Raw genomic sequence first — 22,853 nt, 5'->3', positions numbered from 1 at the left:
GTTCATGAGATCAAACGGGTAAGAAGGGACAAAAGTAATATCATCTCAAAAAGAAGGAAACTCCGAGAGAAGTAGAACAACCGTGAGAAGAAGGTGAGAGAGACATCTTAAAAATGTCAACTATGATATTCACTGTAGTCTTCACTGTTACTCCTATCTAGGAATAGGTATCAATGAAAAATGTCTATATTTTACCTTACTCTTTCATATCTAAATTAGTTGCCTCATGTGGGACTTCCTAAATAATAGCCTGATAAAGTAGAGAACCTTGCAGAGACAATCCCAACTTTCAGTGGTCATTTACCATGAAAATACCTTTCCAGGCTGTGGTTAGTAACTCTGTGTAAACCACAGAGCCTGCAAGGAACAGTACATTTAAAGCATCTGAGGGTGTGAGGGAATTTATTCCTCTTTCTGATACTTAATTTTGAAGAATCGTTTTCTGAAAGGTTTTTAAGCATTTCTGCTTCTGGCACTCCCCCTTAATACTATGGGCAGGGAACAGCAAGAGGTTCTATTTTTTGTTTCTCTTGTGTGCTCTGTGTCACCTAAAATAGCTCAGAGGTGAGGCTGAGGATCAGATTTTTATGTTAGTTAAAGGATGAGAGAATGGAAACTTACAGGCAAAATTTGAGTTTAACTCAAAATAATGGTGCAGGATCAGGATTTATGGTTTATACTAAAATTAACATAGACTTTTACTCAAATAATGTGCTTCCCCTCCTTCCCAAGAGCTGTTATGGTCTCCTGGAAAATAGTGCAAACATTTGTTTAGAAAGTCTTTCTGATCTCCATCTGCCTCCTCTTCATATCATTCATCTGCCACAGCAAGAAGTTTTCTCTTCAGGAGCAGTTCTGAGCTTGGCTGGGTAGGCTGGCTGAGCTTTAAGTGTTTCTAATGGGTACATGGAAACCTGCACCATTCATACCATAGCCTTCACCTTCCCCTACGACTTTCAGCTTTGGTATAAAACCCCAGCAGGACATGGTCTTACTGTACCTCTGTATTGATTCCAAGGGCTTTTTCCAGGGAGTAGCGGTATTTCCCCATCCTGAGAGAGAAGTCCCGGTAGCGTTTGTCAACGGTGGTGACCCACTTCCTAATTTCAGTGGCGTGTATATGTCCTTTTTCTACAAAGCTGTCGGCCAGCTGGATGAGGAGCTTCACTTTCTCCTTTGTTTGCTGCCCAAAAGAAGGTCCTTGATTATGTTGAATTATTTCCTTTCCTTTTAATTTACACAGCAATCAAAAGCAGCTCGCAATTTTTTTATATGTCATTAAAGGTTGTCTGTGCTTCATCTTATACAGAATCAGACACTTAAAAACTTTGCCCAGTAAAACTTAAAGACATTTTTATAAGGACACTTATGAAGCTGCAGAAAATAGAAAAAGTCAAGATTTTGAAACCATGCACATACAGACAAGGAAGACATGCTGGAAGTTAGACATGCCTCCTTCCTATAACCAAAAGCTTATTTTTTTGTGAGCCTTGGAGCAGAAGACAGGATTAAAAAATCATACCTCATAAAATACACCAAATTACTCTGAGTCTATACTTGGGTCATTCTGCAGATCTGTGTAGGCAGGTCATTAATACACTTATTAGCCCAAGAAGTGATTTTGAGTCAGTACGACTTTGTTTCAAAACCAAACAGAATTTAAATCCAAATTCATGGTCTACTATAAAAGCCTCCATCAGTATTTTAGTTTCAGTTAGAACATTACCAACTAAAAGATGCCTGAACTCCAAAAAATACACTGAGCCCCCAAACCTTCCAGAGGTCTTTTCTATTCCACTTATGCTCTCAATGTCCCACAGTTACAATGGTTTTCCATGTTGAGGAACTTTGTGCAAAACTGGCACAAGGAACCCAGTTTTAAACTTTAGCTCCAATTCCAAGTCTATCCCAGGAAGTGAGGTACTGGCAAGTTTCTTTTCAGATGGGGAGGACTTTCCACCATGCCTAAAGCAAGATATGCTGTCAGGTACTTGTCATCAGTGATTTGGCCACAAATGCATGTCACACCAAAAATATCTAGCAGATTTCAAACCCAAAACTAAATTCAAGAAATTTCACCACCATAATAAATTAACAGCTGGATCAGAGGTCATCCTAACAAACTGAGTATCTAAGCAAGGGTAGGTATGGAGATGTAAAAATCTGATTTCTTGTCATATTTAAAGTGTGTTTCATTCCCAAAGGCTACTGGTGTTTTTGCATTCCAAATAATTGGTTTGGCCAGAAAGTTATTTGTATCAGGAAGGCTTTCAGTTACAGCTTAATTTGAGTATAACATCAGTCTGGGAATGACACGCATTTACCAGATTGCACATGCCAGTGAAAATGTCCTAGGTCAGCAGTAGGAAAGTGATTTATGACAGCCCTAGGGAGCAAGACTAGATGTGTCATTGTAAGGAGCAGCCAGTAATGGTTAATAGGAACAAGGTATAAAAATCAATCCGAGGCTAAGTCGAGAGCTGAAATAGTTTTGAAACTTCAGGATGAATGTGGATTATTCTGATAAAAATTAAATTATGGAAGTTATGAACTGGAATATAATTTCAGGTGGACTAATTATGGGTGGTTAGAGTTCAGAAGTAGTTAAAAGAGTGTCATACATGTCCCTGTCTGATAAAATTAACTTCCATCCACTGCTAATTGTCTAACACTTTCAGAAACATGCAAGCTAAGCGAAAAGGAGGAGACAAGAACACCACAAAGCCTGTGAATCAAACCCATGGAAGCATGGACAGCCTAATGAGGAATTTAAGGATTACAGATCAATTTCAGGACACAGTGAAATACAGCTACATAATACCAAAGCCATGGTCTTCCTGCAGTCTGACTTTGCAATTCACATCCTTATCAGTGACTGCTAATACCCCCGTGGATTCACTGTCTACGAATTACTTATGGTTTGAATTAATTTGCCTGAAGCAGATCCAATCACCATTCCTCTGTAAACCCCACCAGATTTCCCAGAATTGCTCCATATAAATGAATAGATTCTTGGTAATGCAGTTTTCTATTCAAAAATGTTCACCCCAGAGTTTTAAAACTCATCTATTTCAAGTACTTTGTTGGGATCAGCAGATTATTTCTAATGAGATAAATGATCATCTGTGAGCAACACAGCTGGAAAAAGTGAAGCAAACTGTAGTCCCAATGACAGAAGAAAGAGGCCAGGAATCCAACATGACCTTGGATGTGTTCAGAACAATTATGTGCTGTATACCATTCTGGAATGATTGTCTGATGATGGAATTAGAGTATGTCTCATTAGGTGGCTCTGTATACAAATGAACTTTCTCTTCCTTATGATCAGAATAAAAATTCTCTGTAACCAGTACTGACCAAGGTGGAAAAAAACCTCCATTTTATGTCTGTGTCTTACTAAAAATGAAAGATCACAGTTCTCAAAAGACGTTTATCTTCTGGGCTGGGAATGTTAGAAGGAAAATATAAAATCAAGAGAATATTACTAGAGATTTGAGGCATTGAAACAGAACCATAAGTACAGACTGAAGTAGATGGCATAATTAGATTAAAATCACTGTTTACCTTGGCAGGTACTCTGAATTCCCCATATTCCTTCAGGAGTTCCTGAGTTTCTTCTGCTGATTCCCCTGTGGAGTTGTGAGTAGAGAGGTAATATTCGCCTGTTTCTTGGATCCAGTCTAAGGCCTGTGAACATCAAAAACAACCAAAGGAAAAACAAAACAAATAGTCTTTGTATTTCAAGAACTAATGCTCTGGCAAAAAAAAACCCAAACCTGCCAAATAAAGGATAGCAAACCCATTGGGACTTAATACTGTGTATACTGAAATACTTTCTAGGAGCATGCATAAAGAAAAAAGTAATGAAAGCAGGTGGGAAAGGATACATAAAGATACTCTATGTTTTCTAGGACAAAAAGGAGTGTAGGGAATTCTACCTGTATACAGATAAATCTTCACACAGATAGTTTTCTCATTCAGTAATAGCTCCATAAAACAAGTTTGCTCTTGTATTTATTTTCAAAAAAATGAACAAATACAGAAATTAATCCGAGGTAGCAAAAATACTGAGTTTTGTTGTTCAGTTTTGGTATTATCTTTAGTTGTATTTTAAAAAAAATCTCTATTTGTCACATTTTCAAAAGTTACAGTGTTTAAATATGTTTAAATACAACTTGAGATTGCAACAGGAACCCCACACAGAGGCACTACATAGATATAGGACATATTTACACGCTGCCAGGAGAGAAAGGCAAAGTGGGGTTTTTACACTACCTGCTTGGCACTGCGCTCAAAGACAACATATTGTTGGCACTGATCTAATCGCCGCTTCTTCAGGGTCCAGAAGTGAAGGACCCGGTTCTCCCTCTGCAACAGCTCGCTCAGAATGGCTATAGGGCAAAGGAAAACACCTGCATGACTAGTGATTCTTTGAGTGCATACAGAAATAAGCCATAAAAAGCTGAATTTAATCACTCTGCCAAGTGCACACATTCCCGAGAGCAAGAGTGCCCAATATCGTACTTCTTAAAAATGAGCATTGATTCAAAGGGGCTGCTTTAAAACCAAACCAACAACAACAAACCAAACAAATCACGCACTCAAAAAACCACCACAAAGAAAGTATGGTTTGCAGGAGGATTATCCGGTAAAGGACAAGATGCTAGGATAAAGTTTGGGATTTACTCCAGTAAATACAGCAGGTTATATGATTTCTAGTCCTTTTGTTCTCTTCTGTTACTTATTTCAGGAGTCAGATACCAGTTGACATAGGAGAAGTTGTTCTTTTACTGCCTCATCTGTTGCTCTGGCCAGAGGCTACCCAGCACTTGGCACCAAAGCCTATTCTGCCATTAGAGCTTTGGTCATGACTGAATTTAATTCAGACCTGAGCCCCTACTTTGGTAAGATTTCTTTACAGCTGTGCTGCCTGGAGACCCTCTGTGTGCTCCCCATGCAGCTACTCCTGGGCTGTGATTTTGGGCTGAGGTCTGGCATTGGTCCTCTAAACTGCTTTCTATGTGGTGGGGATGGGACAGACACCCAGATTTAGGAGGAGATTTGCAGGAGATCTGCTACTCCTTTGAGTCTAGGACACCTATGTTCTCCTTCAAAACCGCTTCAAAAGAGCACAGACAGACTGTATCAACTTGATAAATGGGTGTCATTTAACTCTTGAAAAAGCACCATGGGTTTAACCAAAAAGACAATATGGAGAGAGTGCAAGAGATTTATACTACATGGCTAACACAAACCTTAGTTAAACTTGAGTTTTTCTATTTAAACTGAGCTGAGTCATGTGTCATCCATGGCTATGGATGGAGCTCAGGTGAGGCAGCCCCTGCTTCTGCCCCACAGCAGAGCAGCCCCCAGAGGGGGCTCGGGCACAGACAGCCTGGACAGCATCTGCACTCTGGTCTATTCGCACGCTGAGGCAGGTTCTCAACCCCTTACAGTGACTCATTTACTGCACCTCTTATTAACCTCTCCCACCCTAAGACCTTTCTGAATATATTTATATTTACTGCTTATGTATCAACACAGGTGGCAAACAGATTTGGATGTACCCCTCTCCATGTGCAAGTGTGACACTGACTACGGTCAAAAAATTTGTAATACTGAAGTTAATTGCAAAACCTAGCCTAGTGCCTGCTGAGGACATTGAGAACTTGATCTGAGTGACAAAGGCAACTTGGAGCTTGTCGTAGGTGCTCTAGATCAGGTCTCTGCATCAATGGTTTATTCTGAATAAAATTAATTTTTACTCCGTATTAGTAACTTTGCATTGGAAGCACAATAAATATCCTAATAGATGATGCTTTTATTCTAAACTGAAGTGTCCACTTCAAACATTTTCTGTGGATAGAGTCACCAGGCACAAGAACTACGTATTTGGCTTAGAAAGGGACTGGTATACAAGCTGATTTTTACATAAGCAAATAATTTCAAACAAGCTCAACGAGGAACACTCACAAGCTTATATCAGGTGCACATTTAAGGTCTTGCTGAGTCAGGGCTTGATTAGCTTTCCCATGATTTTCAACTGTAAGGAACAAATGTCCATAACAATGCCAAGCATTTGACACAGCAGTGGGTGAACAAAGTCATCTTGACATTGAAGGACTGGTATTGAGAGAAAGGAAAATAACCTCTTCAGTAGCACCAATTTCATCTTCTGTTTATAACTAAAGTTCCTATCCCTTTCACATATATAATGACTGCACTGCTTTTAACCTGTAGCTTTCTGCAGCTTTTAAGGAAGCCAGTAATAATATCAAAAATGCTTTATTTCTGCAGAATTATTTTGTTAATTCCTATCTGTACCTCACAGCATTTCTTGCCATAGATTAACAACTGATTAATTAAACAGAAGAATAGAAGAATTTCAGACATTTCAGATGTATCATCTGATTGTAAATGCCGATTTTTTGACCAAAGGAAAATAAGAGGAGGTGGGTACTTTTGCTGGTGATTGTTAGATGTAGTAGGACATCAAACAGAATTCCAGGCACAAAATAATAGATCCATCCTATGGACAAACAAGTTTGGGGTTCATTACTTTCCAGTGCTCAGCAGCAACAGGATGCATTCAGACTATGTATTTGATATATGCTTATTTGTTTATGCATTTTTAGATATTGAGGCAAAATAGTGTCTGATGATCTCAGCTAACAACCTGCATGATGGGGGCTGGTGCAGTGTCCCTTCCACAAACTCTTCTGACAAGAGAAGCCTGTGCTTCAGACACCTTTCCTATTTCCCCCATTACCACCTGCAGCAGCCAGTTCTGTGTAAGAACTCCTGCCTGGCACAGGAGGGATCCCTTCTAAAGGTGTCAGGCACAGGCATCATTTAGTGATGGTATATGGCAAAACTTAGGGTGCCTTCTCAGCATGTGCACAGACTTTGGGATGAGCAGACAGCAGAGGGGGAAGCAAACAAAACCTTCAGTGCTGTCACTGCACCAATGCACCAACCTTTCACTTGCTGCTCAGGCCCTCTGGTATGGCTTGCTACTCCAGGCATGCTGACATTGTTCCTGTGGATGTACTTCAGGAATACCTCGGCGTTCCTTCGGGCCAGTGTACAGGCCTAAGAAAAACAGCCCCCACCAAAAAGAATCAGTAAGGATGAGCAAAGAAAGCAAAAGGCACCCAAGGGAGTTTTCTGCTTATTTTGCAGGGAGAAGTTCTCTTTCATCTGGGAGGATGAGACCTTCAGCTAAGAGTCAATAAACTCAGCTAATAAACTAACAGCCTCATAAATGTATTACAACATAAGTAATTTTCAATATAATGGCTCATTTTATACATTAAGGGAATTAATGACAATAATAAAACAACTGGTTGTAAAGAACTGGTACCTCACACATTTTCAGTCTAACCAAACCTAACCCATCTCTCAAGAAAAGTACTAATTGTTTCAAAAAACGTACAATCTAGAGGCATAATTACTTAAGCCTGGACAGCAAGCGTAGTTTCATGCTGTGTATCAGTTTTAGTGGAAGGTGAAAGGCTGGCTGACAGTTCACTTGTCAGCCTGTCAGCTGCACAGTTCTTAACAAAGCAGCACCTGGAAGGCAGGAAGAAATCTCTGTCTCCGTCCTAGTGCTGCCTTGCAGAGACACAGTTGCTTCAGTTGTTATTAGTTCTTCAGTTATTGGCTTGGAGGACACAATTTGAAATGCTGGATGGTTTGTATAAGCCAACACCAAAATAATGAGTAATACCTGTCATTTATAATGCAATTTTGAGAATTCTAACTTCAAACCAGCACAACAAGAAGCATTCTGCAAGTGCAATGCAAATACCACCTAAATAGTCCTAGTGACATCTCTCTGAAATAGGCACCGATGATAATGCTTATTACCCCTGCTATAACAAAGTAAAACTGGCCTGGGATTTATACAGCCAGCCAGTAGCTGAACTGGAATTACACTTCAGAACCTCCTCTCAAACTTACCTGCTCTAACACTGCTCTAACCTGTCTACTTAATGAAGAGTTTTCCTGATTTATTAAAGAACTAAAACAAGACCTTGAGAAAAGCCTCCTTCTGTTCCAGATGTTTGCTGATCAGAGGGATGACATGGTCTATCTCAGCTGCTGGTCCAAGTTTATCTCGACCTCCACACCAGTCTTCATCCCGTCTGTATTCTTGCTCCAAACTCTCTAATACACTGCAGACCTGAAACACATCCAGAGCACAGCAATTCAGTTATCTACAATCTAAACAGGAGGAGCATGTTCAGTAAAAGTCTATGACCAATGATATTTCAAATCTAAATGTTTTGTGCTAATGGGCCACAGCATGGGGATACCTGGGTATAAAACAGGCCCTGGACAGAATGATCTAGCAGTTCTTCTTACCCATAGGGATCTCTACTGTTTGGGATAAAATTTATCTGCTTTAAGGCTGCTGATAAATCATTCTTCTCTTCTAATAGATAATGGGGGGGAGTACAAAGGTTGAATCAAGGCATAGATCAGTCCAGACCCAGTGGATCCTTCAGGAAACAATCCCTATTATAGAAGAATGCTTTGGATGTGTTTAAATCCTACCTAAGTCAAGGGACTTAGCACATACTTAAAGAAAAACACATGCTTAAATACTTTTCTGAAGCTGGAATTAATTCTGTTTGCCTGCATGGTAGTTGCTCCCTATACAGCTTTTGTAAAGACTGATTGAAACCAATAAATATTAAATTAGTGTCACAGCCTAGGTGGATGCAGATGTTCCACTCTACAGGGCTCACGAATGTATCTTCTATGTTGGTAGAATAGTAGGAATGAGGTAAATAAACCAACACATCCCGGAAATTATGCAGTGGCCTCAGACAAAGCTGAGTCTTTTGTGCTGCGGATCCTGAAAATACTCTCAGTGGCTCATGGAGGCACTGGAAAAACTGCAGAAGTTTTCCAGAACATTTGGAACTTTCCCCTTCTTTCCCAGAGGGCTCTTCCTACACAGTCCCCTGCTGAGATGACTCGAGATCCAGTCAGTTATTGCTAGGGATCCAGCTAACCATGTTCATCCTTTTTTTGCTTACTCCTGCAACTTTCATAGGAACACAGTTTTAATTCCGATGGCCCCACATGATTAAGAGCACAGTCTGGAGTCCAGCATCACCCACCATTCCAGAGAACATCAAAGTCCATTTTAAAACTGGTGAGTTAAAGTGAAATGATCAACTGATCCTGCTGCCAGGCTTGTGCACTATGCATTATGCAAGGACATTATGGATTTGGCAATCTAAAATCATCTTGTTTGGACGCAAGCCAACATTCACTCTCAAACATTTATTGGAGAGCAAGTACCCCTTGTGTTATTTAGGCATAGAAAAGCATTTGCATTTTACTTCTTGAAAACCTTGACATTCTATTGGACTTTGGTGACTTAATGAAAGTAAATGGACTGCCTAGGATCCACACCTTTCCATAAAGAATCATCCCTGAACGTATAAATATCCTCTCTCTGTTAAGATGACGAGAGAAGTGAATGTAAAGTGGGCTGTCAATGAAGTCAGAGAGAAACTGGGCTATTTGAAAGCCAGGGCTTCACCACTAACATCAAGAACATAATAGGCTTGGGGAAGACAGGCGTGAAAAAGTTCAGCTGGATGTGACAGCCTCTCCACCCTTTTAGCTGTTTTTTCTAGATACTCAGAGAATTCAGGATCCAGTAAATCATTCAATCCATTGTCATCCAGTCAGGGAGCAGACCCTTAAGGACTGTAGATCACTTGTGCAGCCCAAGAGAGGATGACAGAGTACTTGCAGCAGTGAGTTCATGAGCATTTAAGGACTGAACGGTCTTTGCTCTAAACATTTGCTGAATAGACACAACTTATGAATGAACTGGTGGGCACTACAGTGTATGTTTGTCTATGACTTGGAAACAGGAAGAGAGACTGAATTGATAAATTACTGGCTATGCATGTTTTGGCCAGCACATTTAACTGTCTAATGCTTTAATGAATCCCTCAATGGTTTTCATTTCTCACAAAGCTCCATCAGCAGTAATTCATTTTGATCTTGAATTCATCAGGGACTGTAAATCTGTTTGAAACTCTTCAGAGCAAAAGACATTCATTATAAGGAATTAATTCATCTTAATCTTAAAAATGCATTAAACAAATGACACCAAAAAGTGGCCCAAGGATCATCAACAACCTGATGTTAAGGAAAAACAAGTTCTTTCCCTAATAACATATTTAGTTGTGTTAAAAATCTCATCAAGTCTGGTTCCCTAATTGAGGAACTAACTGTGTGATGATAATAACAACAGAAAATGTCATGGCAATCGCTGCTGCCCTTTGTGTAAAACCACAGGTTCCTGCAATGTCCGTGCTAACACCAACTGCCTGACTGCAGTGAATTATATCAGGCTATTCAAGTAGCCACACTGAGGCACTAATTCTCACTGACTACAGTAGAAATGGCACCTGTTTGTGCAAGGGATGAATAATCCCACCATACCAGCAGCCAACTGGAAGGTGTTTTAAAATTCGTGAACACCTGGAATGTTAACATACAATGGGTTACTGCTGTAATTATCTGTGTTGCAAGTGGATTTAAGAGAAATCCCTTTGTATCTTGGCATCTTTTTCAGCATGGTGGTGTTTAACTATTAGTGAAAACACTGGCTAGTACTGCTCACAAAGTAACAAGCAGTTACTGCAAGCAGTTCTCAAGTAAAAGCAGATTTATATTCCGCAAAATTAAGTTTGATATCATGAGAACTTTAAACAAAAATGGTGGGATTTCAAAAATTATTGCTGTTTGAAAGTGGAAAAAATTGGAAAAAAACTCCAAAGAAACAACTTCAAGAATTACATTGCTTCACTGAAAATTTTAAGATGAAAGTTATTACAAACCACTTGCTGCTTTTCTTTTGTCCATGTTTTCTTTGCTTGCTGTTGTTTGGGTTTTTTTCCCTGGGGGGTTGTGCTTTGTTTGGTTTGGGTTTTTTTGTTACAATACTTGCCAAAGAAAGAATTTAGACTAGTTCAGAAATAGGTTTGCTATGGCCCAGATACAACACTGCTCACCTGCTCAGAGGTTTTATAGAAGGCCACCGAGGCATTGACAAGTTTGAGCCTGTCCTCCATCTTCAGCATCAGCTGCTGCCAGTGCAGGGCCACCTTCTCAGCACACTCTCTGATAGCATCGGCATCGTAATGTCCAGCCTGGAGCAACACTTCGGCTTTCTGCTGGACCTGCAGGGCACTCTGGTGTGTCTTCTGTAAGGAAGTGGCATGAAAGAGGGACTGTGTATGAGGGGAGGAAAGAGAGGTCGTACAGATGTGCCAGATGTATGGTAGAAAGGTGAGGCGAGGCGTGAGCATGGAGATGCGAGAGAGTGAAATATTTTCAGAGTTACCTTCAGTTAACAGTTACTTTCTGCAAAGCATTTTAGTTTCAATTATTCACACATATTTGCAACACAATATTAGAGCTTGGAACACATAAGCACTGCTAAGATGGGTTAGCTCCACTGATCAGCTACTGCTCCTTGGGCAACCTGGGGTGGGGTTCCTGGTGGGTCCATTTTGTCATCCCAGAGCAGGCAGCTGTTGTGCTGAGCTCTCACCCAGCCTCAGTGCTGATTGCATGCCACACAATCTGCAGATCCAAAAGCGAACCCTAACAAGGAGTTGGCAAACTATGGGCCTAATCACCTTAATTTGACTGTTGCCAGGCAATTTACCTGGCAGCAGCAGCTTTACTTGTGTGTGAAAACATCTATCCCAGAAGATATGGAGATGTCTTACTAAGGTGCATGAACTACATCATGAAGATACATTTCTGAAAGTCAGTTCACTCACATTAGAGACTAGACTGTGCTACCTTTAAGGTCAGAACTGGGGAGGGTCAAACCATTTTCTCCACCGTTACCCAATTTATTCAGTGGCCACTTTACAGGTAGGACTGAATTCCTGACTGCCCCATTCCCCAGCCTGTACCAGCTCCTCTCAGAATTACCAAGTGGTGGCTACACTTCCCTCTGTGGCCTGCTGAAAGTAAAATAGCCCCAGTCCCTTCAAAGCCTCTTGAGTAACTGTGTTCAGACATAGTGAGTCCAGTAATCTTCTGAACAGAAGCTCTAAAATCTCTCAAAGACTCCTCTGTGCTACATCCCATTTGTAACTGCCACTGACAAATTCTCATGTGATACTTTTATGATCTAGTCCTTGAACCTGGAAAGAAGCTTGAAATCATCTAGTAATACACTGATGAATAATGCAATGTAGAGAAAGCTATTAGCAAAACCTAAGCATTAATACTTGGCAGAAACACTTAGGAAGATGTTCAAGAACAACTGGTTAAATTTAATATCCAGCTGCTTTACTGATGTTAGAATTGTAATACTTGTTTTAAATAGACTTTAAAGGATTTCAACTGAAAATCAATTCCACATCTAGAATGTCTTTAGAGAACGGCCTACCCTGTGTGCTTTGCTGATCTCTTCCCCATGTTGAGCTTTAAACATTTTCAATATTTAATCTAGTGTTTTCTCCCTTCGAAAACTTATTTTCCCCTTACTGTGGTGTAACCCTCTTCTCCCTCTGTGATTTGCATTTACCACCAAGTACAAGCACTTCCCCGATGGCAGCAAGCTGTGATAACTCAGCCAGTGGGTGTCTTGTTCCCCGCTGCTGTCTGGTGGTGGCTGCCAAGATGTGGTCAGCACAGCTTGGTACCAGCCAGCTCACACAGAATTGACAGAAAACTTCTTCCTTTTCCTTTAGGAGCTGCAGCAGCTACTCCTTCCTTACTGTGAATGGAGCTGGATCCAAATAGATCATTAGCTAAGATTTAAACTCTATACTTACTAGCAACACTAGGATGTATATTGACTTATTCCAAGTTTACTAGGAGACATTCCCCCCTCCTTCTTCCCCCTGCCCCCCTCACACAGTCAGGCATCTCTTTGAATTTCCATAGTTTCCTAGTTTAATGTTTGGCTTAGTTTTCAAATATATAGGGATTCTGCAGCTTGTTCTTTGCTCTGTAAGTAGCTAACAATTAACATAATTTGGGAAGCACATACACCTTGTTAAACAGGAATGGGAGAAAGCAATGGAACTTCTTTCTAGCAGCTGAAGTGAGCACACCCTGTGAGTGTAGGGTTTGTTTGTACTGACAGAGATACATGAAGCACTGAGCTTAACTATAAATCTTGTAGTGCCCTACTCAGGGGAGTCAGCCCTCCACTACTTTCTCATTCAAAGGAAAGCAGCTCAAGTCAGGTGTTATTCCTCCTGCCAAGTCCTGGCCCTGTAAGTGAGGCAAATGAGTTGGTTCACAACCAGTTTTCAAGGGCCAGGTTAAAGATGTGTTGTTACTCCAGAAGGGGCAAAAGCAGTTTAGCAGGCAATTCTGAAAAACTGCCTCTCTTGCCTCTTTGTCAAACTTATTTGAGGATGAGAGTTTGAATGAATTTCTTTTCTGCTGTCCACAAAAGGAGAGCTGAATGAAAAAGATCTAGTGTGAGAGCATTATCCAGTAACAAAGATATTCATAAATGAATGCTGTGAAATGACCTGCAAACTGTGGATGTGGGAAGAAACTGACTTCACAAACTTTTCCCATTTCAGATCACTTTGTGAATTTTAATGTTATTTTGTTATCAAAGAAATTACCAGATGTGTGAGTGTTATTTTCATGAATGGAAAGGCTGATATCTGACAGCAGAAAAATTAGCTGCAGGTTATAAATAATTATTTCACTATTAGCCTCTGGCTACATTATCAGTTTGATATAAGTTGATTTTCTAAAGTTTTTATTCCTCCCCTTCCTTCAAGCAAGCAGTGATCGATGTTCAAGAGATAACCTTTTGTATGATGTTCACCTGGGAAGGAGAAACAAAGTTAACTCCTTGGTATTACCTCTATGGCCAGCTGAAACTGCTCATGCTCTCGCTGGAGCTGCTCAGCTTCAGAGAGGGAGCTCGCGTTGACAAGGCTTGCATTCAGCATTGATTCCCCATTCCTGATCCAACCAAGCACCTGTAAAGAAAGGATATGCTTATGGAAAGGTTGCTTCGGTACTAAGGTTTATGTAGTCACAAATCAGAAAATGCTTCAGGCTGGGTGAACAACCATGTGTTTTGCCCACTGTGGTCTCATGTTGAATCTAGGAGCAGAAAGAAATCCTAGGATAAGAATGACCTACGATTTTACATGGCAAAGATCTTACTGAAGAAGTTATTGCCTGAAGAATTAAACTTCTAAAGTATTTACATGGATATTTAGATGCAAAGGGCATTCATTTCCAAGGTATGATCACAAAAGTGAATGTTCCCCTCAAATACCTCACAGCAAAACCACAAATCATAATGAGGGAGATTTGAATTTAAACAAAGATCTCTCTTTTTCAAATTTCCAACTGGCATCATAGATGTTGCAACACCTTTCTGCTCCCCTTGTCTGTATTTCTTTTACACAAAAGTCAGAGCTTAGGAGTGAGGATGAAGAAGACACAGATGGTTTCATCTAGCATAGAGTTAATATGCAGTTGGAGTTCCACCTGCACGCAGAACTAGGAATAAATATCAGGTCCTGCATTTTGTATTTAATCAAGAGGCTTTACTTCAGAGATGTTCAGATTATTTGTAGACATGCAAACCATGCTGTAATGACTGCAGAATCAAATCCTAAATATACATAATTAATCTATCAAGCTTGTACTCACGCATTTAAGCAGCAGCATTTTCTGCCATTTTAAGATATGTGTTTGGGAAATTAGCACCCAGAACACATGTGCAAGTTCTTTTCTGCGTTGTCTCAAAGCTTATTTTCTACCTGTGTAGGTGTAAAATTATTCCAGTAAAGCCAGAAAGCTGCTGAATCCAATTCATGGGTGCACAGGAAATCCTGACTGCTCAGTCACTGCCCTAAATATAGCTCATGATTTACAAAGTTCCAAAATTGACTTTGCTGCACTATTCTACATAGTAATTTCCCTTTTGTGCTATCATTTTCACCAAGCGATCCATTAAATTGCCTGAAAGAAATACAAATTTTATGTTGCTTTGTTTTTGTATCCCTACATCATGTATCACCCTAGTTATAGCCATTCAATACTCTGTAGGGTAGAAAAATGAGTTTTCCCTAGGAGAAAGAAAGGGGAGCCATCTACACATGTAGCTGACCCTAATTTGTAGAAAATTACATTCTGCTCAGTACAACAGTGTGGTAGATTTCATTTGTCAGCTTTCTTTCTTTCATCATCAGGTGTAATTGTTCCTGTGGGAAGTGCCACAAAGATTTACAGGAAAAGAAATCGAGTTATCATAGGACAATTATATTGGCTGGTATTTTCTATAATCCATCAGACTAGAAACCTACATTATTACCAACTACATGGTACCAAACACTGAAGTTAATCAAAGGATCACTGTACCTGGGAAAGACTTGAAGTGAGGACATGATAATGCAAGACATGCTTTCACATTTTACACACCACAATACATCCTGACTTGGACAGAAAATACTGACTTGTAGAAAATACTATCTATGCTAAAAACATAGCATTTACACCTCTGTATCTGGTTTACAAGACCTGCTCACAAGCTGACTCCTGCTCATAAAGTGTTTAATACCTTGTCATTAAAATATGTAGGGAAGCTGCTAATACAGCACCAAGACCCTTCTATGATCATTTCCTGTATTAACAGATTCACCATTATCTGGCAACATGCTGTTGGGTCGACAGAAAAAGATGGCTTTAAACAGACATTTCCTACAAATTACAGATTTTATCAGCTTTGTAGAAGCACTGATTAAATAATTCTGTGTTTAAATAAATCTCCAAAGACTCTCTTAGAATGCCTTTTTTTTTTTTTAATAGCAGAGAAGCAGAAATACTTTTACAGCATCTTATATAACAGCCACTTGACACTGGAGAACAGTTTCTCTGGAAGGAATGGGTTATTTACAGGGCAGCCACCACAGTTCTGAAACAACTCCCACTTTTGACTCCAATTTGCTTTAAAGAGGCTACACTCCTGTACAACACCTTGTCTTTAATTAAATAATAGAACCAAATTCTTCTAAAATTCATAATTTCTTCCCTGAAACTTTGCCATCTTCACTGAGCACAGAAGCAGATTCTCCAGGAGAAATAAACGTTGAGGCACCCTTTGTGCAGCCATTCTTAAGGAATGAGAGCTCTGTATCATGTAGTACTTTTGTCTACTGTTTAGTTTAGTCCAAATGCCTTCCTTCATGTTTCTAAAAAAGACTTAAGGCCTTCCAATGGATACCTGTCAAGTTGGATGGGAAAAGATTTTTAAGTTTAAACGATTAAACAATGTAAGTGAATCTTTTACATCTGCAGACCCTTTATAGCTTCTTTGACAGGACTGTATCACACACACAGCCATCAGCAAGGACAACCTCTGGAAATTTTAGCCATGTTCAAAACTGCATCAGGTTTCCAGGAGCTATTTGATGTTAGATTAGGAAAAAACAAATATATTTGTTATATATATATATATATAGTCTCTCAAATGACTACTTCCCATCATCCTTTGGGCATATACATATGGAAGCAAATCTAATACCAAACAGCAAAAGTAGATGGATAACAGGCACATCAAAAGGATTAAATATTCTTCAAAACAACCTGGAAAGCAAGTGTAGTGGGGCACTGTGAGGATATCTTGAAGAAAATTAGGTCAAGTTCAACACTTATCAAGAAAAAAACCCCAAACCATACAAAGATAAAATAAGGGGATAGGGAAGCCAAACAGCTGCAGGCGCAGCATTAGAGTTTGTTTTCTTTAAACTGATCTCCACAAATCTATTCTGCTATTACTTTTATGTAAGCAGTCCATCCTCTGTAGTTTCTGTCAGAAATGAGTAGGATCCAAATGAGGGAAATAAGGCTTGGGCAGGATCTTCCTTAATAACAAAGAGTATGTGAATTACTGATCTTTACTATTTCCACTCTAAAGCAGTTCACAGAACATCTAATTTGGAATCGTTCTGCTTTAATGGTCCCAAACTTCAGTTCATTGTCTTGGCATTCAGACCCTTGGTGCATATGATATAAAGCAGAAATCTCTGGTAAATGAAACTTAAATAGATAGAGACAGTTAAAAGACTTTTTATTTCCGTGAGCCATTATATCAAAATGCAAACACATGTACATGTAGCAGCCTTGACCAATTTTACTGTGTCAGCAGAACTTAACACAGCTACAGTAGGTGTCTTGCAGCAACCACATCTCACCCCACTCACAAGAGCAAGAGCAATTTGGTAATGAGATCATCCATTGCCTCAGATGCACTAAAATTAAAGTGAAGGAAACCTGGACCAGATTGGAAATGAACTACAAGCCAAAATCAATATATTTCCCAATCCCACTAAATGGTTGGGAATATGACTCATATACAGGAAACCAAATAGATAGGACACAGAAATATTGTAACTGGCCTCTTCCTAAGGGAAACTGTAGCTGTGGTAATTCATAGGTTAACAAGCAAAGGAGCCCTTAGTATTCAGCTGAACAAATAAAATGTTTTCACTATTGGTTTGCCGAAAGGTCACTTAGTAACGAGAGCTCACATGGTCCCAAGCTCCATCAAGGACATACTAATTAAAGACAGCTGTTCTCTCACAGTATTAGATAGCTCAGTCCTATAACGACTTCCTTTGGGTAGTTTTTGGGTCGTAAAATACTTAAGGCCCGGCAGATACTTGATAATAAGGTAGGTAACATCAAGTACCTGCAGAAAGTGCTGCACTGTCACTGTATGGCTCCAGGAGCAGCCACAGGCCTGACCCACTGCACTTCATCCTGGGCAAGTGGGCAACCTGCATCTTTAGCATTTCTGCTACAGGTATAACCTCCTGTTTTCTGTCATAAAATGTCTCTACTTGATCATAAATCTATCACACAAAACTCCAAGCTTAGCTAAGCTCTGTCTAAGAAATTTGGGGAACCTATGGAAAAAAAAGGATACAATTCATAATCATATTACAGTGGTGATTATAAATATCACAGAGTCTCTCTTTTTTTCCAGAAGAAAGCCAAAGCACTCTAGAACTTCATGAGGAGTTCATCTTCAGTAATCACAAATGCAAAATGACTACATTTAAAAATAAAAACTTAGGATAGTTTTATGCTACTTTTAGGTTTTAGGTAGGGTTGCAAAATATTCACATCATAACAGACTTTGAAAGAAAATGTATGCACTAGTGTAGGTGCTCCAGCTTCTAGCTTAAGTGTTGTCTGAGAATGAAGGATTTTTGTCCAGTGATGATGAAACAATTCAGGTAAAGTATCACTTGGCTATTCCCTCTTCAAAAGTGAGTATTTATGATCATACCTACTAAGGATTCAGCATACATATATACATATGTATGAATATATATATGTATATATATGTAGTAAACAAATAAGCAAATCTTTTCAATGAACACCTTGTAGTATTTGGGCATCTCTCCCACCCCCTCAGCCACTTGTACAGGTAAAATAGAAACCTCAATATTCCAGGTGTCTGAAAAGATGTTCTTGGTTCTCCTAATGAAACCAAGACCATTCCTTTGAAATCCAGACATACACTGCAGTGTGAAGCCACCTATGGGTTAGGACCAGGAAGTGGAGTGTCACCCTGTGCAGCAAAGGAAAACAAAGAAACATGAGGCATCCAAATTAAATATTAGGGAAAACCAATGGAGGCAGAACATGACTGCCTACACTAAGATGAAAACTGAAAGAAAGGCAATGTAACAATACTGAGATGTCTAAACAAGACCTTGGATCTAAAGACCACAGCCAGAATTTTTTGAATCACCAGAAGATGTTAAAGATTCCTGCAGGTCAACAGTTGTATAGCAATAAGTGAAAAGGTGAAACTACTATAATTTCATACTTAGACCTCGCAGCTCAATTTCCTTTGCTTTGAGCCAATTCTCCACCTCAGCTTAAGTCTGAGTCCCAAATCAAGTAATTATATTCTCAGAACACTTGGAGTTTGATGCATTTTCTCCAGTTGAGAAGTTATTGGGTCAGTTCTGCGCAGACTCCCAATATCTAGTCATGAAGCCAAAGGGCCACTCTGTAGCCTGTCAGCAAATCAAGTATTGTTAAGCAAAGAGGGATTAAGGTTGTCCTCCTAAAGGTATGCTGCTTGGCAAAAGCTGGTTTAGCAGTTGCACGTATGTAATGGCTGAAAATCCACTTAAACTCCTTATGGGTGGTTAAAAGCTCTCACCTGCTTGACTTCAGCCTGTAGGTGCCGGAGCTGTAGGCACTGCTCTAACCTCTTGTGAGTTTGGTCAGCATTAAGCTCCAGCTCATGCTGTTTCTCATGAAGGAATTCCAGCAGCTCTTGAACCTGTGTTGCAAGATCAATGTCTTTTTCACAGATCAGCTCAATACCTGTAACATGCAGAGAGAGAGATATCACTGAAATTTCAATTTTGCATAAATGTGAATTTCAAAATTTTTTGCCATCTAACACATTGATTTGCAACTATCTGAGTAATTATTTCTCATTAAATTTTCTCACATGTAATACTTGGCTTTCCCAGTTTCCTACTCTGCCTCACTACATTTTTCCACAAAGTAGTGTTTCTCTGGTGATCATTGCTCATCTTGCCCATCAGCATCTGGCCAGTAGGACATGATTTAGACAGAGTCTTTCTCAGAAACTTGCATGAACATCAAATTTATAAAAAAGACAGAAAAAACCTCCCTTTGTTACAGTATTTCATTAACTTACACTTTAGAAATGTATGTTGAAAAAACCTTAGAAGAGAAAAGAGATGAAGATGAAAATACAAAAGTGAAATACAGGAAGTAAACTCTAGTCACCAGATCTACAGTAGTGTTACAAGTACAGAGATCTCCACAGCCCAAACTTTTTCTCCATCTGGACACAGAGGATCATTAAAAATGAATTAGTTTAAACCATCCTATAGTTCAGAATTATTCCACAGACTGGCTTTTGTCCAGTCGTAACATATCAGAGAGAAAAGGTGGACAGGTACCACATTCCCTGTCCCTTGCATCCTGCATGAGATTGATAAACCCCGGTCTCATTTCATAGCTGGCCCTGACTTGATCAGGAGATTGAAAGAGGGACCTTTTGAGGCCCTTCCTACCTCCTGAATTTTCTTATGACACTTTGAGCCTTGTGTATAGTCATTACAAGAAATACAACACAGAGCTTCACACCTTCCTTCTCGATTACACCCATGCAATAATATTGCTGGGTATGTTACCAGTGCAATTGGGGAAGTCTGGCCTGGAGGAAATATGATGTCATCCCATGTTACTGTAATCCCTGTGACTATAAACTAATAAAGACCCAACTCTTCCCTCACTGAGGTCTATTGGAATTTTGCCATTGGCCTCAATGCAGGAAGGATCAGGAACCTAATATAAAAATAATCTAATTGCAGTAATGCTGAGAAAACACTGCGCTTTTCTCCAAAGCCATTTGATTTCATGGAATAATATAAGAAATGTGTTAATTAGAAGCTGCTGAAATAAAAACTTGGACGCTTTAAAAAACCCATTTAGAAAGTTGTCTTGGCCTCCTCCTTTATCCTCCTCAGAGACTCATGACTTTCCTTCTCTCTCACAACCATATCTACAGAGGACAGTGTGCAAAATAAACATGACCTTATTACTAACCCTATCCCCTTTTTCTGGTTTCTGGTTTTATCAGAAAAAGCACATGGGAATGCAAATGATTGGCTTATTCCCTTTCCCAGCCAAAACAAAACAGTTCCTTCATTACCAAATAAAGTGGAATGGCCCCTGGCTTCCCATTTAAAACTGGAAATTTAATATGTGTTTCTATTCTTGGGAGTGAAGTTCCTTTCAATTGCCAGACACCAGGCATTGTTGCTACAATTAGCCTGCATATGGTTCTGTATCCTCGGGACATGACGGCTTTTTGTATGCTTGACTTCACTACACCTATTGGATATTAAATGCACGGTTTTCCTTCGTGCACACTCAGCTGGTCTGGTTCTGATTGTGCTAACTCATCAGCAGCAACCAGTGAACTGCCTGGGATGCTATCCAAGGGCAGCCTGCGCTCCCCATGATGAATGATCTGCCCTTTCCTGCTTGTCATATGTCATGCAGATTTATTCTACAGTGCCAGCACATGCGGTGAGAATGCTTATTCTTCCCAAGAATTGGTTTGCAAGATAGAAAGCTTTGTTTCCTGAATAATTTCATACATATTATCTTTACATTGTGCTTTGACAGCTCGAAAAGCACAGGTGACTTTCTGACAAACCGAACGTGGTTGCCATTTTCTTCTGATATCTCAAACAGTGCAGCAGATGTCAAGGGAACGATATTGAATTGAAAATATTTTTTAAAAAATACTACAGAAAAGAGTACTGAGCCACACTAACTGGCATCCTACAAAACATGCATTAGTGACACCTGAACTGTTTGCAATGTGAGATACAATTCAGTCTGAGGAAAGCTTTTTGACCTGTAAAAAACTGTTTTGAAACAGCTTTGAATCTGCTTCAGGCTGAAATATTAGAAGCCCGTGATAGCAGTTTATATTCTCTTCTTTGCAATATAAACTACAGTTATAACTAACTATAAAGGACATCACAAACAAAATGTAATAGGTTTCCACTTCCCTTTTAAGCAATGCAACGCTGGGAGAAAAAGTGAACAATGTTAACTTAATGACCAGGAACCAAAACAGCTTTGAATTTTCCACATATCAGGTTGGGACTGAATAAATGTCCCCAACTTCAGCTTTACAGTGTTTCAGGCTTGACTTAGACAAGTTGCTTCTAAGATATAAAAAGGGAGCTCTGTAAACCATGAGAGACTCCCAGCTGTAGGGCTCATTATGACAATGATGCTGACGATGCAAATGGACTTTAATAATCAAATAAATTTGTATAATCAATTAACCAGCTATTGCCTTTTGCAATCAGATATGTCTATCTCGTATTGGCCTCATAAGCCACCAGTTTGCTTGTAACAAACGTGGATAGAGCCTTCCTAAATCTTCGTTCCTGAAGCCTAGCCATGACAGCCTAGCTATTAGAGTGTAACTCTTTTAATTCCTAGAATGAGAATTACTAAGTTGCATATGCTAAAAAAATTACATGACTGTGTCATCACCGCAGCTTGGACCAAAGTGCTAAATCGCTACTAAAATATTGTCCTAAACTTTCCATGGGAAATGGATTTCTCAGAAATGTCCAAGCTGTCACTTTTGAAAATGCCAGGACCCTTCAACATATAAAGTTAGGCACCCAAAAAAATCAATATCCATTTTTGAGAATATTTACCCACATATTTAGCTTTGCTATCAGCAGCAGAGAGCTACAATCAAACTGGAAAAATAGCAGATAGGTTTGTTGAAATAAAAAGAGCTGGCTCATTCAAAAGTCCAGTCTTGGTTAAGAATACTGTTATAATAGTCTCTGAATGCAAATAAGTTTAGTTAAAGACATAGATTTTAGTGAGATATGAAGACAATTTGCAAGTACTGCTAAATTTCAGAAAACACAACCTGACTTCCAGATCTTAGATATTCCCTAATAAAAACAAACATTTCTTTGAAAAATAATTATTCTGCTGGTGAAAACAGGCTAATCCAAAGCAGGATCACTCACATGCACTGGGATAGTGGATGGAATCACAGGAATATAACCCTGAGCTGTATGGAACTTAGGAAATACAGGACTTGCACTGATGCCTGATGTGCACAGATGCCCTCAATATCCACACAGAGTCTGAACCTTTGGATTTATTGCAACAACATGAGCATGTTCACAGGTATTTCCACACACTCCACAGCCCTGTAAGAATCACTGCTCCAAGTCTGCATCGGACATGCAAAAATT

At 39.5% G+C, this 22,853-nt stretch overlaps 1 protein-coding gene across 14 annotated transcripts in view; it reads right to left on the bottom strand.

Moving 5' to 3' along the window:
• KALRN (kalirin, RhoGEF kinase) overlaps nucleotides 1-22,853 on the bottom strand; it is a 515,157-nt gene that overhangs the window by 159,381 nt on the left and 332,923 nt on the right. For 13 of the 14 annotated variants that reach the window (XR_001875782.1, XR_001875783.1, XM_017820865.1 and 10 more), the window contains exons 15-22: nucleotides 19,226-19,392; nucleotides 13,890-14,009; nucleotides 11,049-11,267; nucleotides 8,036-8,185; nucleotides 6,978-7,092; nucleotides 4,276-4,391; nucleotides 3,565-3,687; nucleotides 1,001-1,183 (exon numbers count right to left, since the gene is read on the bottom strand). Coding sequence is in view for 12 of the 14 variants with exons in the window: in XM_017820865.1 (XP_017676354.1) it covers nucleotides 1,001-1,183; nucleotides 3,565-3,687; nucleotides 4,276-4,391; nucleotides 6,978-7,092; nucleotides 8,036-8,185; nucleotides 11,049-11,267; nucleotides 13,890-14,009; nucleotides 19,226-19,392 (1,193 nt within the window). In the remaining 2 variants the exon portion in view is untranslated. The remainder of the gene's footprint in view (nucleotides 1-1,000; nucleotides 1,184-3,564; nucleotides 3,688-4,275; nucleotides 4,392-6,977; nucleotides 7,093-8,035; nucleotides 8,186-11,048; nucleotides 11,268-13,889; nucleotides 14,010-19,225; nucleotides 19,393-22,853) is intronic. The other variant, XM_017820855.1, reaches the window with a different exon arrangement.

The sequence above is a fragment of the Lepidothrix coronata genome, unplaced genomic scaffold, assembly GCF_001604755.1.
Source record: "Lepidothrix coronata isolate B3197 unplaced genomic scaffold, Lepidothrix_coronata-1.0 Scaffold86, whole genome shotgun sequence".
In the NCBI taxonomy this organism is placed as follows: Eukaryota; Metazoa; Chordata; class Aves; order Passeriformes; family Pipridae; genus Lepidothrix; species Lepidothrix coronata.
This window is presented reverse-complemented; position numbering and strand designations above follow the sequence as displayed.